General features: G+C 41.6%; 1 protein-coding gene across 2 annotated transcripts in view; it reads right to left on the reverse strand.

The window, feature by feature from the left end:
- Positions 1-15631, reverse strand: part of TMEM9B (TMEM9 domain family member B) — a 242560-nt gene extending 226929 nt beyond the window's left edge. The window contains exons 1-5 of one of the 2 annotated variants that reach the window (XR_010086136.1): positions 15486-15631; positions 11398-11489; positions 9350-9458; positions 9035-9169; positions 6008-6829 (exon numbers count right to left, since the gene is read on the reverse strand). Coding sequence is in view for 1 of the 2 variants with exons in the window: in XM_063437871.1 (XP_063293941.1) it covers positions 6674-6829; positions 9035-9169; positions 9350-9458; positions 11398-11489; positions 15486-15572 (579 nt within the window). In the remaining variant the exon portion in view is untranslated. Of the gene's footprint in view, positions 1-4668; positions 6830-9034; positions 9170-9349; positions 9459-11397; positions 11490-15485 lie in introns of those variants that run through there. The other variant, XM_063437871.1, reaches the window with a different exon arrangement.
- Positions 15632-18695: the final 3064 nt, after the last annotated feature.

Consider the following 18695-nt stretch of genomic DNA (forward strand, 5'->3'; position numbering starts at 1 on the left):
CTCCTGCCCCAGAGCAAGCAGATACCGCACAACCATGTACCTCTGGTACATCATCTCCTTAACTAGCCTAATTAAGGCCCAACAAGTAGCCATTACTAAAGATGCCAGTGGGTATACCTTCTGGTACAATTCCTCATGTACCCGTGTGGCTACATACACTTTTGACTACTGTGACATTGTAGACTGCCCATTTCCTACGTCACAAATTCAAACTATCTATAGAGATATCCCTCATGTAAAGGACCCCTATGTTTGTGTAGTTGACAAACAATGGGGGCATAATTGTAACCATTGGGGGGCTGCAGGGTGGAATGCTGGGCCTGCCTGGGGTTACAAACCCAAAAGTGCCTTATCTAAGGTAGATGATCACGGTAGATCCCTCCTCCAAAGAACGACTCTAAGGAAACCTGGAGGAGGTACACCCATGAAATTAATTCTAAACATAGAGTATCCCAGTCCAACGGATGCAGACCAGTACGTAATGGGAATGTACTGGAAGAAAGGTTCCTATAACAAATTGGGGCACTTCTATCTAAAAGATATGTGCCACTCTCCAGAGTGGCAAGGGGCCACCCACATGGTCTCAAATCCATTAAAACCACACATCCAGTCCTTTAAAGACATGATGGCCATTGCTAACCCCACCTTTGAAGATACTGTGGCCGCTGAAACTGGTTTTAATGATGTTAATTTATGGTTAGAATGGATGAAATACAATGCCAACAAACATAACAGAACCGCATGCTATGTGTGTGGTGGTGCCCGGCCTCACCTCGGCACCGTTCCTTTGACCTTGCCAGTAGATATAGAAGAATGCGTTCTGAGTCTTTTTGCCTACCACTACAACTTTAATAGGTCCCTCTGCAAAGCATGGACAGTAGAATACCCTCTCCTAACCAAGGATGTCAAACCCCCAGATGGTGTTACAGTTTACAAGGGAAACTACACCTGTTATGCCAATTATGATGGAATTGGTAAGTTCTTGGGTAACTTCTCCAAAGGTTATTGTGCCACTTACAGAACTGTCCCTATGCACCTGTTACAATTTCATACCAGGTCATTAGGGGATATTTACTTGTTGTGTGGGGATTTACAGCTAAGATCCAGGATGGACAAGGAATGGTGGGGGGAGTGTACTCTGGCTAAAGCCATCATGCCTATACATATTATCTCTGACACACACCCTGACATACATGAGTCCATACACACACCAGCCAAGGTTAAGCGTGAAGCCCCAGTAAGAGGCAGTTTTGACCCCCACATTTACATTGATGCCATTCGGGTGCCTAGGGGGGTGCCTAATGAATTTAAAGCAAGAGATGAAGTTGCTGCAGGGTTTGAATCACTTTTTACCATAGTTACTGCAAACAAGAATTTAAATTGGATCAATTACATTTATTACAACCAACAACGCTTTGTCAACTACACCAGAGATGCCCTCCAGGGTTTAGCCGAACAATTGCAGGCCACATCCCAAATGTCCTTCCAGAACAGAATGGCCTTAGACATGATTCTAGCTGAGAAGGGGGGTGTATGTAAAATACTGCCCGACACCATGACCTGTTGTACATACATCCCAGAAAACACAGGTCCTAATGGTAAAGTCACCATGGCCATAGAGAAACTAAATAAACTCTCTGAAGAGTTAAAAAGGAATTCTGGGATAAAAGATCCGTGGGAAAGATGGTTTGGTTGGATGACAGGATGGCAAATAGCTTTAATACATATTGGTATGGCATTACTAATTTTTCTTTTTATTTTCGCTCTTCTCGTTTGTTGTGTCCTCCCCTGTCTAAGAAAATTCCTGCTGAAGACTGTAGACCAAGCGGCACCCACTTTTGCACATCTGACAGTTGATGACCAAGATTTCAACTCACCCTGTATACCGCTGCAAACTATCCCTTTTACTGATAAAGTGCAAGAATTTTAGGTAGGGAACCAGCTTAGGGACAGCGTCCGTCTCTATGGAACTGACTGCCGTGCGGAGATGTGGTGGACAAGCCACCGCGGGATACCAGCGGAGTGAAGAGATTTCCTGACCGTATTGACGGATGTGCTGCAGCCTATTAGGGAAAGGAAGGGACAGAATTGCACTTTGCAATAACACCTAGCTAGCGGTCACGGGGTTTCTGTGCCTTTGGGTTAACATGTCTTCTGGTATTAACAAATAAAGTTTATCTTTTTTAGAATCTAACATTTCATAGGGGGGACTGATGTAGAATTATTAAAAACCTTTATTAAACCTTTATTAAATTTTTGCACTAACTCCATTTAACTTCATTATATGACAGATTTCTAGAAGGATATGACTAACACCGGAATTATCAAGTTCCTGTAACATGAAACAAAGTATACCATAGCTAACCCATGAGAAACTGCTCTAATGAAATGTTCTTTCATAAAAAAGGCCCTGAACCTGACCCCAAGTCTGACATCACTAACTACCCAAAATGACGCCCCAAGCCCCCCTCCCATCGAGTAAAGCCTCGTGCTGAGTAAGATGGCGCCTGAGCCAACTGTCCACACCCGTGTCCAAGATGACGCCACCTCTCGGTGGGAGGACACTTAGCCAGCCACTTAGTACTTGAGCCAATTAATAATATTGATGGGTGGACATTGACATAGCCACTTAACACCTAATCCAATTAATGATGTTTATTTGTTGTTATCTTGATATTCAATGATGATGCAATATTGCTCTTATAAGGGTCTGCGAGCCCGCTTTTAACCAGATGCCATTAAATTTTCTCGAAGTGCTTTTAACCTGAACTCCGTGTGTCAGTGTGAATTTACTTCTGCGTATACGCAATTTAATCATCTCAGATTTGGACAGGAACAGATAGACATTTAGACATATTTGTTTATTTTAAAATAATCTATATCACACCAGGGATGGCATATTCTGATTTTAAAAAAGATCCAATATTTAAACAATGGTGGTTACGTATAATATTCACTTTTGTGTCTGTTTTGTGCGCATGCGACGTTTTATTATGTATAAAACAGTTTTGTACCTTGATTACTTTTTTTTCACCGTTTCTGTAATACGACCGAAAAATCCGACTGACACTTTTTATTCCATTTTCAAGATTTCTTATTTTTTTCTTGGGGATAATGTAACTATGCGTGCCATCCATTGACTAATATTATTGCACAAAATGGTACATTTGCAATTTACATTAAATAAGAGAGGAAGAATATAAATGTAGTTTACCAGTCACCGAAAATCCAAAACTCTGTTGAGAAGAAATGGTGCACATTAGCACCCCTTTCCTGTACTCTAAAAGTTACAAATTTGTGAACAGAAAAAATAAAGCAACTAGTGAAGGAAAATGAAATGATGGAAAGGTGCAGTAAGGGAATAAATAGGCATGAATAGGAAAAGCAGAAGAAAACAAAAAACAAGACACCTTTTATACATAACCCCCATTACACTATCTGAGTACAGAATGTGGGTAACTGAATCTTACTAGGAATTTCCATTCACTATTTAGAAAATAAATCTTAAAGTTACATCACTTTTTCCACCTCCAAAATGGCATCCACTGGGGAACCACAATTCCTAGCACATATCTACCAAGTGTCCCTATTTAGGAGGGACAGTCTCCATTTCAGCCCAAATCCCTTTTCCCCTCTTTTCTATGAGCTCCAGATTGTTGGTGTGTCTTAGTATATCACAGAGCTCACCTCAAATTTATCAGAACAGCCCTGCCCCTAGTTACACCACCACTCACACTAAGCCCTGCACAGGCCACACCCCAAAAACAAAATTGTCCCCCTTTCTCTATTTGAAATGTTGGATTTCTGTGATTACAATGCGCCAATTGCGGGAGGTCCACACAATGCTTGCCGTGTTTACCACTAGATGGCATTGCAGTGAAGAGAGAGAATGTAAAATAAATTATAAATATGCAATAACTCTGCCTACGTGCATCCATTTTCCGGTGTACCTTTATAGGGAATTAAAGTCATAAATTTACAGGATGCTTGGAATGAATTCTGTCATAGAAGACATATTCAGTCAATGTTAAAGCACACAAATCACAACCGGGTCATTATATTGGTATTAAACTAAAGTAGCGCTTTGCAGGTACGGGCGTTTTTTACAATTTATAATGAAAAACAAACTATTCTGGGATTGATTACAGAGAATACCATGTCCGTACAGCTGCCATGCATTCAGTGCTAGAGCTTTGTGTGGTGTAAAAGCAATTTAATTTATATATATATATATTTTTTAATTAAGTGTGAGAATGTGTGTGTATATATATATATATATATATATATATATATATAGATAGATAGATAGAGCGCGAGCGCAATTGAATGAAGAGAGCACTCAGTGGATTTTCAAAAGGTGTATTGGTGATAAGAACAATCAACGTTTCGACCCAGAAGGTCTTTATCAAGATATATATATATATATATATATATATATGCAATTGTGATATAGATACACATACATCCCCCTCCCCCGCATTAATTTGTATTTACTTGTTTTTAACAGAACCAATGAAAGTTCCTCTTTAAACATGAATTACGTTTCATGAACCAGTCCACGAGGGCATCCTAGATCATACACCCGTTCAGTCTGAAATGAAAGCCTTGCGGATTTAGAACATAGTAAGAGACTGACCACCAAAGTTTCAACAAGAAAAGAAACAGAAATGGAGGTAAATCAGTATTTATTTTGTGTGTCAAAGATACAAAAATCAATATCACCAATCGCAATGTAAATCCAGTTACAATGAATAGAATGACATCATAGTGAATCGTGGGGAAGAGAATGAAATTCAGATTATACAGTAATTGCATCACTAAGCAGATCAGCGGCAACAAATCAATAAAATAATTTAAAAGTATAAGATGACTTTTTTCTGTTATTTACATCGCGTCACGCAATATTTAATGTTCTTATTGATGTGAACAGTTGTTTTCGTGTAACAGTCTCACGATGGGATTGTACCAGCAGTAAGCAGTTATGGGTGGGAAACATGTGCTAGGTCTCCATCTTTCCTGCTCGCTAAATCAGATGGATGTACAATAGATTTCCAGTACTTTATGGACAATACATGAGAATGTAATCATTTTTACACCATGACAGCGGAGTGAAATCAGTTCTGGTAATATACCTGGAACGCTCAAATTTAAAATAGAGACGGTCTCTTTTAAAGTGCTAGCACTTCTGAGCAAAATCTGCTTACTTGGCCGAACATTAGTCCTTATGGAATAGAACAAGCAAATATTCTGGATATTCCAGAGTCTAAATCTCTAGTTATTTTACACCATCCACCATATTTCTGATACTTGCACTGTGGATTATTGAGAATTAGATTCTGGCACACATGGATGTCCCAGGTAAAATAAACGCACACTGGCCATTAAAGGATATACTTTTTAAATATACTCTGCATTAAGCATTATACTGTCTAGATGCACTCCAGGTCAACCTTGTTTGCCCCATGGGGAGACATCTGGCCCCCTTTGCTATATTCTTAAGTTTCAGTAAGTAAGGGAGCCCTGCATGTTACATTTTAGAGCCCGTTTTATGGCTTCCTATTTACTAGTGACGTTTACTGTACATTATCTTTATACGGCTTTAATCATATTTTATATTTATCTATGTGTACAGAATAGGTACTTAAATGATCTGTCTTGGCCATTTCCTATTTATTTATTTCATGTTTATGGTACTGCTCGTTGTCTGAAAACCGGATATAAGTAAGGAACATTAAAAATGCATAGCGGGTGTTTTGCCCACTTTCGGCAGAAGCTGAATTTTGCTCAGAAATAAAATTAAATAAAGTATTCTAATGATAAAAATCTAAAAAAGACAAAACCATAAAGGGTTTTTCACTAAAGTGAGAATTAAAAGTGGATTTCAAATTTAAAGCCACAGTAGCTGCACTGAAAGAGAATATTCGCAGTTTGGCTTTTGTGACCCTAATTTGGAATTTCTAATAATTTGGAATTCTCACTTTGTAAATAGCTCTGACACTGTGAGCACCTTCCGTGATACACACAAGTATCTTTAGCTCAAGCCGCCATCATTGGAGTGTACACGTTTCAAAACCAGTTTTCTATTTCTATAAACTGTGTGTATAAATTGGGTATATTTCTCCATGTTACAGAATAATTTGTTAGCATGCACTGAACATGCTGATATTTACTTGGAAACAGGGAATGTCAAACCTTAAAAATAAAAACAAATATCTGCCATGGATTCTGGGTAATCCCAGGCAGCAAAGTTAAAATGTAGTCTCCGTCCCATGCAGACAACAAGCAGCTATTCAAACAGCAGTTTATGGAAATACAGACAGTTTACAGGAAGTGACATCACAGAGAAGAAAGACTTAACACTCAAAATGCATTATGTTAAAAACAGAGAATCACAGCCAGCAGAGAACAATAACAGTGTTAACTATTTTATTAGCAACGTATCTCATATATTTATACATATATGCAAGGCTCGTTATCATCATAAGAAATATCATTAAAGGAGAATTTTTAGTCTGTTTGTATTTCACATCTGTCGCTCCACCAGACCCCTGTGCACAAATCTACAGCCCCATACGAAACTTTAGATTGATTCATGCAAGAGGCATTGAGAAAACAGGAATGGAGGAGCTCTTGAAGTCCATGTCTTCTGAAAGAAAATGTATAATTTCTTTGATTAGCTCAGCACAACATGGCGGTCGAACACAGACTTGCGCTGTTCCTGCACTTGCAGCTTCCAGCGCTGCTGAGCGTATTCCACTTTGTTTAAGACATTGGCGCGACTTCTGGAGTGTGCCAGCACATCATGAGCATTTGCAAACGGTTGTTGGTCCTGGAAAAAATAGAAATATCAAAAAACATTAGTAGAGAAAAAAGGCTCGACTTTTTAGCATGAATTAATGGGAAACGTATGGGGGAAGATTATATATATATATATCAGGCAGTCCTTCTTTTCTTTAGTAGCCACCTGATTTTTGCATTTGTCTTTGGATGGTTCACCACTATACATCCTTCTCCCACCTGTCCCATTTTATTTTGTTTTCCCTTAGGATTATTAAAGGTAGGGACTCCCTTCCCCTCTATTACCCTCCCATCAAGGACTTACTTAGTCTTATCTCTTTCTTTTTCTTATATTATTCTCGAGGGTTATTCCCCATATAGGGAGAGTAATTTTAGGGCTCTCTGGAACTGATTCATTGGTCGGAATTGTGACCCCTGAATCAGAGCCACTATTGTTCTAAATTTTCAAGTTACTTGCCAATGCAAGACTGGAGAGTCCATGGAGCACTCACCACGGCAAATTTCTACTCATCGGTCTAAATTTTAACTCACCAATGGCTTGTGGAAATTTTGAGCCCCATTGTGTGTGTATAAACACACGTGAAAAAATAAAGGTTAAGACAAAACGCATTGTAAAGATTGTGTCCTGCAATATATGCTGAAAGGAAAGAGTTAATATTGTAGAAAGTGCAGTGTAAACATTCTATTAACAGAACAATCCCCTCTCACACCTGGCAGGTAAGGCTACTCCGTAAACAAGGAAAATACACACATTATTAATGCTTTAACAGAGAGCAGATCACACTTCTCTGTCAGCACAGAATCCCACTATGGATAGGGAAATGAGCAAAATCTACTGTAAAATTAATCACATTCCAAATTAAGCAATGAAAACCAATTTAAAATGCTTGTTCAATTATAAATGACACAAAAACGGCTCCACAAAATCATCTCACAATCAAAATTCTAGGGGTTTGATTAGAACACTTGAACATACTGTGCTAAGCAAACCACTGCATTAAAGTACCCTCACAGCGGTTGGTCTGTATCTAGAAATAAAATCGAACCACGGGAGCTGCAAAACTTACAGCTTAACCCCTTAAGGACACATGACATGTGTGACAGGTCATGATTCCCTTTTAATTACAGAAGTTTGGTCCTTAAGGGGTTAAACTGCTCAGATTTCCATGCCATGCAGGCCACTTCTAACAGAGAACCTTGGGGGTGAGGAGGGGTCTGATAATATATCACCCACCTCTCCAAATGTGTGCTTCTAAATACCCATAACCTCTGGCCATCCTGCCCATCACAAGTCACACCGGGCGGGCAGGAATAGTAGGCACCTACTCTCAACAATCTCACTGGCAAAAAAATAAAACATTCAGGGGTGGAAATGATGCAGAAGGAACAGGAAAGGGGAAGAGCAAAGTGTTTCTGTGTGTTCTGCTTCTGTGCACAACAGACCTAACTCCTATCTAAATGGGCTTTATACATAAAACAAAACTGGACAGATCTGCAACATCTAAGTATGACATTTGTGATATTTCATTCTCACGTTTATGACTTCTCTATTAATACAGATAATGCTGAAGAAGCAGGGTGGTGGAGAAAATCAGTCATATATATTTTTTAATTTTTTAAATCATTGCATTGAGGTTCTCTCATTATTTCTTCATTTTAAGTATTGTGTACCCCACACGCAATGGAAATACCACAACCACAACAGCAATTAATCCTGATCTGGCAGAATGCTGTTGATAAAACAGAAATATGTATGTTCTGCCAAGTGAAAGGTAGAATTAAATAGGTGTGGGGGAGATCAAGTTTCTATGCAATGGTTTTATAAACAGGAATTCAGTTAAATTCAAAGGATCTTTTGCCAGCTGCACATACACAGCAGCGCCTTACCCCCCACTTATCGCCAATGAAGGAGCTTACAGTAAACAGCAGCAGTGATGGGTTCACAGCTTTTGGCAGTGTTTGAGATAATCAGAACATGACGGCGCAAAAAACCCCCAAAAAACCTGTGCCAGGTTACAAGAGTGTGACGAAAAATTTAAAGGAAAATAACTGCAAAAAGGACTGAATGGGGGGAGGGGGAGGATTAGGGTGATGTCAGAGAGAGTCATGGTGGTGTGATTAGGAATAATGTATCAGCAGATTTAAATATATATATATATATATATATATATATAAAATGATTGTGATGGCAGCAAACTCTTCCTTGCCAGATGGGCAGTAACAGCAAGTAACTCACCCCAACATCGTCATCATTCTGGATAAGCTGCGAATGGCCAAACAGACGCCTCTTCAGCATGGGCTCGACGAGTGTCAGGTAAACCATGTACAACAGCAGGAGACCCAGGATAGACAGGTAGATGATAATTGTAACCTGAACATGTAAACACTAATTTGTCAACACCAATAGAAAATGCTTATACTCATATACTTTTTAAAATCCTTTCTATTTTTTTAGAACTAGTTTTAGTTTAGCATATTATATTTATTAGCACCGTTTTAATACTGAGGCCATTTTCTACCGATAACACAAGGCACAAGAAATATAAATTACCTTGATAGTAACAGAGCTTCGCTCTTCATATTTACACTCACATCGCAGGCAATACGCCTCAAAGTCTGGTTCTGGTACAGGATGGGACGTTACAACATTGTAACAGTTACTGTAAAAGAAATATTCAAAATGAAGCAGAGATCAGGAATAGAATGCAGGAACGCAGGAATAGAAAGCTCAGTGCAGGAACGCAGGAATAGAAAGCACAGTGCAGGAACACAGGGCTCAGGCAAAGAAAGCTCAGTGCAGGAACGCATGGCGCAGGCAAAGAAAGCTCAGTGCAGGAACGCAGAACGCAGGCAAAGAAAGCTCAGTGCAGGAACGCAGAGCGCAGGCATAGAAAGCTCAGTGCAGGAACGCAGAGCGCAGAAAGCTCAGTGCAGGAACGCAGAGCGCAGAAAGCTCAGTGCAGGAACGCAGAGCGCAGAAAGCTCAGTGCAGGAACGCAGAGCGCAGAAAGCTCAGTGCAGGAACGCAGAGCGCAGAAAGCTCAGTGCAGGAACGCAGAGCGCAGAAAGCTCAGTGCAGGAACGCAGAGCGCAGAAAGCTCAGTGCAGGAACGCAGAGCGCAGAAAGCTCAGTGCAGGAACGCAGAGCGCAGAAAGCTCAGTGCAGGAACGTAGAGCGCAGGCATAGAAAGCTCAGTGCAGGAACGCAGGCATAGAAAGCTCAGTGCAGGAACGCAGAGCGCAGGCAAAGAAAGCTCAGTGCAGGAACGCAGAAAGCTCAGTGCAGGAACGCAGAGCGCAGAAAGCTCAGTGCAGGAACGCAGAGCGCAGAAAGCTCAGTGCAGGAACGCAGAGCGCAGAAAGCTCAGTGCAGGAACGCAGAGCGCAGAAAGCTCAGTGCAGGAACGCAGAGCGCAGAAAGCTCAGTGCAGGAACGCAGAGCGCAGAAAGCTCAGTGCAGGAACGCAGAGCGCAGAAAGCTCAGTGCAGGAACGCAGAGCGCAGAAAGCTCAGTGCAGGAACGCAGAGCGCAGAAAGCTCAGTGCAGGAACGCAGAGCGCAGAAAGCTCAGTGCAGGAACGCAGAGCGCAGGCAAAGAAAGCTCAGTGCAAGAGCGCAGGCAAAGAAAGCTCAGTGCAAGAGCGCAGGCAAAGAAAGCTCAGTGCAAGAGCGCAGGCAAAGAAAGCTCAGTGCAGGAACGCAGAGCGCAGGCAAAGAAAGCTCAGTGCAGGAACGCAGAGCGCAGGCAAAGAAAGCTCAGTGCAGGAACGCAGAGCGCAGGCAAAGAAAGCTCAGTGCAGGAACGCAGAGCGCAGGCAAAGAAAGCTCAGTGCAGGAACGCAGAGCGCAGGCAAAGAAAGCTCAGTGCAGGAACGCAGAGCGCAGGCAAAGAAAGCTCAGTGCAGGAACGCAGAGCGCAGGCAAAGAAAGCTCAGTGCAGGAACGCAGAGCGCAGGCAAATAAATCTCAGTGTAGGAACGCAGAGCGCATGCAAATAAATCTCAGTGCAGGAACGCAGAGCGCAGGCATAGAAATCTCAGTGCAGGAGCGCAGGCATAGAAATCTCAGTGCAGGAGCGCAGGCATAGAAAGCTCAGTGCAGGAGCGCAGAGCGCAGGCATAGAAAGCTCAGTGCAGGAGCGCAGAGCGCAGGCATAGAAAGCTCAGTGCAGGAGCGCAGAGCGCAGGCATAGAAAGCTCAGTGCAGGAGCGCAGAGCGCAGGCATAGAAAGCTCAGTGCAGGAGCGCAGAGCGCAGGCATAGAAAGCTCAGTGCAGGAGCGCAGAGCGCAGGCATAGAAAGCTCAGTGCAGGAGCGCAGAGCGCAGGCATAGAAAGCTCAGTGCAGGAGCGCAGAGCGCAGGCATAGAAAGCTCAGTGCAGGAGCGCAGAGCGCAGGCATAGAAAGCTCAGTGCAGGAGCGCAGAGCGCAGGCATAGAAAGCTCAGTGCAGGAACGCAGGCATAGAAAGCTCAGTGCAGGAACGCAGGCATAGAAAGCTCAGTGCAGGAACGCAGGCATAGAAAGCTCAGTGCAGGAACGCAGGCATAGAAAGCTCAGTGCAGGAACGCAGAGAAAAATAAATAAAAGGAGTAACTCACCAGTCTTTTTGGGTTATATTTTTGTTATATATATGCCCGGGTTTATCCTTATATGGTGGGCAAATGCATTTACATCGCACGTCCTCATTATTCTGTAAAAGCAAATGTATTTATTTCATTTTAACAATACACTTATTGTCATAAGAACAAAAACAAACAGCAAAATAAAGCAGAAATATCAGCTATACAAATATGTTTGTCGAGGACATTCAGCAGCTCATGGTCAAATCAAACCAACAACCCCCATTTTCATTTCATTCCAAGTCATTTTGGGGTAATTTCATCACATCGCGTAGATGCTAAATGCATTGCTTTTTAGAGATCTCCCCTTCCTTGTTTATAGGGGAAAATGACATAATAGTTTGGATTATTTACTTAAATAAATAGAAATCTAGCAGTAAATGTTCACTTCAACTGTCTTAGATGGACAATATAGCTTAAAGGGACACTCCAAGTATTATAACCACTATAGCTTACTGTAGTGGTTATGGTGTCAGCAGGAGTACCATTCCAGAGTAAGCTGTCAAACTGTTCATGAATTATTTGACAACTTATCAGGGTGCCTCCGCCGCAAAGGAGCTCCCAGTTAGTGCCACTGAGCTACAACTGGGCATGCGGGGCATCACTGACGCTCTCAGCCAATGAGAGCAAATTAACTGTTTTAGGGGCTCAGTGCACGTCTCCCCACTTATTTCCTAAAATGACAATTACATTAGAAACTTGCTGTTTATAACTCACATTAGTAACACAATCCACCTGTCAAGCACAGTGCCAAGAGTGTTTTCTCTCTCACTCACTACAAGCTGCAGTTCAACCACCTACATGCGTCATGTTTCCCTGGACCCTTGTCATCTGTACAAGTGCTGCCCTGCAGTATGCAGAACATATATACTCCTAGTATGATAAATTGATTCATTATGGAGAATTCTCAAAGGAGCTTCTGTGATTAGTTTTACCCCTATATAGGAGCGCTACAAATTCCAGGAAGCACTTTTCATGTGCTGTCTATCAGCATGTATAAAACAGGTTGTATGTTATGCTATAATGTCATACAGTATTGAATGGGAAAGGCAAGATTCTAGCTTCAGTAATTATAACTCAGAGCACATACCAGATAATGCTACATTTAGGCCCCCACTATGTACTGTACATAGGTCAGATAGCTTGCATCACAGTTGTGCAAACCTGCAAATCCCAGCCCACTTAGCCAGGCCTGGACAACAGCTAGAAAATGACACAGACTGGCAAAATGATGCCCATTCAGGATTAACAGCAAAATTATGAAAAAACACTCCATAGAGAGACAGCATGATAATTACCCCCACCCCCAAAGAGAGATGGCAGCATTAAAACCCACCCCCACGAGAGATGGCAGGATGGTGCCCCCCTATAGAGAGATGGCAGGATGATGCCCCCCCATAGAAAGGCAGTATGATGATAATAAAGATGATATTATATTATGGCCCCCTCCCCAGTGAGAGATAGCAGGATGATATTATGATGGTAAAAAAGATGATATTATACCCCCCCTCCCCATAGAGAGATGGCAGGATGATATTATGATGGTAATAATGATATTATATCCCCTCCCCATAGAGAGATGTCAGGATGTTATTATGATGGTAATAATGATATTATAGTATACCTCTCCCCATAGAGAGATGGCAGGATGATATTATGATGGTAATATTGATATTATATTATACCCCCCTCCCCATAGAGAGATGGCAGGATGATATTATGATGGTAATATCGCTATTATATTATACCCCCCTGCCCATAGAGAGATGGCAGGATGATATTATGATGGTAATAATGATATTATATTATACCTCTCCCCATAGAGAGATGGCAGGATGATATTATGATGGTAATAATGATATTATATTATACCCCCTCCCCATAGAGAGATGGCAGGGTGATATTATGATGGTAATATTGATATTATATTATACCCCCCTCCCCATAGAGAGATGGCAGGATGATATTCTGATGTTAATAATGATATTATATTATACCTCCCCTCCCCATAGAGAGATGGCAGGGTGATATTATGATGGTAATAATGATATTATATCCCCTCCCCATAGAGAGATGGCAGGGTGATATTATGATGGTAATAATGATATTATATTATACCCCCCTCCACATAGAGAGATGGCAGGATGATATTACGATGGTAATGTTGGTATTATATTATACCTCCTCCCCATAGAGAGATGGCAGGGTGATATTATGATGGTAATAAAGATGATGATATTATATTAACCCCCTTCCCCATAGAGAGATGGCAGGATGATATAATGATGGTAATAATTATATAATATTATACCCGCCCCCCATATAGAGATGGCAGGATGATATTATGATGGTAATAACGATATTATATTATACCCCCTACCCATAGAGAGATGGCAGGATGGTATTATGATGGTAATAATTATATTATAGTATACCCCCTACCCATAGAGAGATGGCAGGGTGATATTATGATGGTAATAATGATATTATAGTATACCCCCTACCCATAGAGAGATGGCAGGGTGATATTATGATGGTAATAATGATATTATAACCCCTCCCCATAGAGAGATGGCAGGATGATATTATGATGGTAATAATGATATTATATTATACCCCCCTCCCCATAGAGAGATGGCAGGATGATATTATGATGGTAACGATATTATATCCCCTCCCCATAGAGAGATGGCAGGATGATATTATGATGGTAATAATGATATTATATTATACCCCCCTCCCCATAGAGAGATGGCAGGATGATATTATGATGGTAACGATATTATATCCCCTCCCCATAGAAAGATGGCAGGATGATATTATGATGGTAATAATGATATTATAACCCCTCCCCATAGAGAGATGGCAGGATGATATTATGATGGTAATAAAGATATTATATTATACCCCCCTCCCCATAGACTCTATGGGGAGGGGGGTATAATATAATATCATTATTACCATCATAATATCATCCTGCTATCTCTCTATGGCATAGAGAGATAGCAGGATGATATTATGATGGTAATAATGATATTATATTATACCCCCTCCCCATAGAGAGATGGCAGGGTGATATTATGATGGTAATAATGATATTATATTATACCCCCCTCCCCATAGAGAGATGGCAGGATGATATTATGATGGTAACGATATTATATCCCCTCCCCATAGAGAGATGGCAGGATGATATTATGATGGTAATAATGATATTATATCCCCTCCCCATAGAGAGATGGCAGGGTGATATTATGATAGTAATAATGATATTATATTATACCCCCCTCCCCATAGAGAGATGGCAGGGTGATATTATGATAGTAATAATGATATTATATTATACCCCCCTCCCCATAGAGAGATGGCAGGGTGATATTATGATAGTAATAATGATATTATATTATACCCCCCTCCCCATAGAGAGATGGCAGGGTGATATTATGATAGTAATAATGATATTATATTATACCCCCCTCCCCATAGAGAGATGGCAGGGTGATATTATGATAGTAATAATGATATTATATTATACCCCCCTCCCCATAGAGAGATGGCAGGGTGATATTATGATAGTAATAATGATATTATATTATACCCCCCTCCCCATAGAGAGATGGCAGGGTGATATTATGATAGTAATAATGATATTATATTATACCCCCTCCCCATAGAGAGATGGCAGGGTGATATTATGATAGTAATAATGATATTATATTATACCCCCCTCCCCATAGAGAGATGGCAGGGTGATATTATGATAGTAATAATGATATTATATTATACCCCCCTCCCCATAGAGAGATGGCAGGGTGATATTATGATAGTAATAATGATATTATATTATACCCCCCTCCCCATAGAGAGATGGCAGGGTGATATTATGATAGTAATAATGATATTATATTATACCCCCTCCCCATAGAGAGATGGCAGGGTGATATTATGATAGTAATAATGATATTATATTATACCCCCCTCCCCATAGAGAGATGGCAGGATGATATTATGAAGGTAATATTGATGATTCCCTGTTGCTGCCATTACTGGGATGGAGGGGGTCTCACCTTTTCCACCGGATCATCCGCCGATACCAGTAGCAGTAAAGCTGCCCCGGAGTACAGCAGGGCCGCCAGCACGGTGTTAGCTGCCATTTCCAGGGGAACAGAACCAAATCCTCGTCTGAAAACAACTTCCTGTTTACTTCCGGGTCTGTGTGCTCTCCCTTTCTTTCCCCCTCGGGACAGAGAGCGACGAAATTGGTTCCGGTCACTGTCAGTGCTAGATCTCAGTGTTTACTGACAGTGTACTCAGCACTCAGTTCCTGGCAACATGATAAATGAGTAATATTTTGCAAAAAAACAAAATACAGCTCTAGCTGTGTGAGAACTACCACTACCATCATGCTTTAATGCAGAATGCCTTCTCTCAGTGGTCACATTCCATTAATAATTCACAGTGTAATGTGGCACTCCAAAAACAAAAATATTTATCATTAAACATTGTTCAATCAGCAGCAAAAACATAAACTAGAAGCACTTCTTGTGCAGCTTAGTAGATATGTGCCACTTGTGAAAGCCCATATTTACTGAAGAGAAAGAAAAATAAGATTGACAGACATTTCAAGATTAAATGCAAAGTATTGTACATTTAGAAAGGGACAGAAGTCTCGAAACATCTGTCATTGTTCTCTTCAGTAAATGTTTGGGGCCATATCTACTAAGCTGCGCATCGTCTGTTTCTATTCTTCCCATTCTGTGACCAGAATGTGCAAAGATTGGAATAAGCAAATGGCCGCCCAATGGGTGCTTTAAAATATTGACCTGAATGAAATCTAAATTATAAATCATCATAATTTAAATGTTGTCATTGTCATATTAAGTTATATTAAATATTCTCGGTGGCAGCTCCAGCAGGAATAGCTGTACTCAGGGCACCAATGGTCGGTTAATTTCATTAATCACTAACGCTAAACACTTACCTAGCGTTAATCACTAACGCTAAACACTTACCTAGCGTTAATCACTAACGCTAAACACTTACCTAGCGTTAATCACTAACGCTAAACACTTACCTAGCGTTAATCACTAACGCTAAACACTTACCTAGCATTAATCACTAACGCTAAACACTTACCTAGCATTAATCACTAACGCTAAACACGTAGCGTTAATCACTAACGCTAAACACTTACCAAGCGTTAATCTCGAAAGCTAATCTCTTACCTGACAGTAACGCTAAACAGTTGATCAAAAAGTTTTGATCACTTGAGAAAGCCCAAGTGCGAAACCGGTTGTGACTATTCAGAAGGACTTTTACATTTTTTTTTTTTAAAACACGTTACTAGTATCAACTGTTTCAGTATGCAAGATATTACAAGTAGGAACATAACACACATGACTTACCGTATGTATTCGTGGCATGTCTGGCTATATAGCTAGGTGTAGACTGATCAGAATCAGGGTACTTCAAGTTTATATATACAAACTTGCTATACATGCTAGACACGTGGGTGGTTGGGAGATGAATGCTTAGGGCAGGGACCATGTTAAACTATGCTGGCATTTGGGTAAAGGTGAAGAAACATATAAAAGTAAACGTCAATGTCCAACCAGCTGTGTGGTCTTGCTGCTATGGTCCAGAGCTTGTCGTTCCCTCTACCCCATGCTTGAGTCGGGGTCTGGTTCTTGTCGGTTCGGCTGCGTACAGCTTCTCTACCAGTGTCCCGGTGTGGTGCAGTGCCGGCTTGATCTTGTGGCTTCTTCCTCCGGAGCCGCGAGGTGTGCGCTGGGGGGTTCCCCCTTGTGGTTCTCTGTCCGGAGTTGCGGCTCTGAGTTTTGGTCTTCTTGGGCTTCCGGTAAGTGCCAGTGGGTCGAGTTTGTCGCCTCCGCTGGTGTGAGTTGCTGGGTGTGGAGGTTACATGCTTAGTGGGTCGATTGGTGGTAGGGGGTGAGCCGTGTGATGAGCTGTCGCTCTGTCCCCTCACCTCGCGTACCGTGTGTCTGTCAGCGAGTTTGAGCGGGAGATGGGAGCAGATCTTCCCTTTGCCGTCGATACACATGGCGTCCGCCATTTTAAGTGTGGCGGGCGGGCTCCCTGGCCTCAGTTGCCGCGTCGCGGTCAGTGCCACAGGGTGAGGACCGGGATCACCCCCCCGGTCCAGAGGGGGGGGAAACAGAGCCGGACCCGCTTCGATCTGTACCCGTGGCTGGGTTCCGTGGCGCAGGATAGTGGGGCAGCGGCCGTCTGCCCCACTCACCGCAGGAGAAGGCCCTGGTTGGGGCAACATGCTTTTCTCCCCCCGGGGGACTGAAGCACGGTAAGCCAGCCTCTCCCCGGGTCCAGCAGTCTCTCAGCTCCGGGTAGCTGCTCTGGCGGTCTGATTTGTAGGCGGTGAGACTTGATTTTAGAGCAGGGGTAGGCAACCTTCGGCTCTACAGATGTTTTGGACTACATCTCCCATAATGCTTTTACAGCCATATTGCTGGCAAAGCATCAAGGGAGATGTTGTCCACAACATCTGTAGAGCCGAAGGTTGCCTACCCCTGTTTTAGAGGGTAAATATCGTAGGTTTGCAGGAGCTGCTCAGGCATGCGACCGTCCAGCTCGGCGGTCCGGCCCCGCCCCCTGTTTTTTATTTTTTAATCCTGCATTTATTTTATCATCTTAAACGAGCCTCTCCAGGGACCATCACAATATCTACCTCTACCCATATATATCCTCGGTGGGGATTATTCCACCCAAGCTGATATGAGTGAGCATAAGGTGCTCTTAAAATTGTGAGTAATTTTCATACTGGTCCACACACTTTTATTGGTTTGAAACAGTGAGCACTATATCCTGTTTTTATTCCTTCATATGCCGCTTTCATCGTGAACACTCAAAGAGAAAAATTCCAGTTTCATCCCTGAGTGGGGATTGTACCACTCAGAGCTTTATCTACGAGCTGGTTTGAGGCTCTATCCTAGTAAGTGCATTCTTTCTTTTCACATTATTGAGATATTGAACATACTGGGTTGCACCATTGGTTTTTCGTTTCTGCTTATATTTTACATAAGATCCCAATAACAGAACTCCCTACCTCAATCAAAACCTAATTTATTTGAACGCCAAGGAGAACCTTTGACTGAACTACACTAAAGCATCACTTATAGAAAAAAAGACCCTTGTTTTATTCCTCCTTTTAAGTATATCTAAGTCATTTCTATCACTATTTGGTTTTACTATATATATATATATATATATATATATATATATATATATATATATATATATAT

This window comes from Pelobates fuscus, chromosome 12, assembly GCF_036172605.1.
Source record: "Pelobates fuscus isolate aPelFus1 chromosome 12, aPelFus1.pri, whole genome shotgun sequence".
Taxonomy (NCBI): domain Eukaryota; kingdom Metazoa; phylum Chordata; class Amphibia; order Anura; family Pelobatidae; genus Pelobates; species Pelobates fuscus.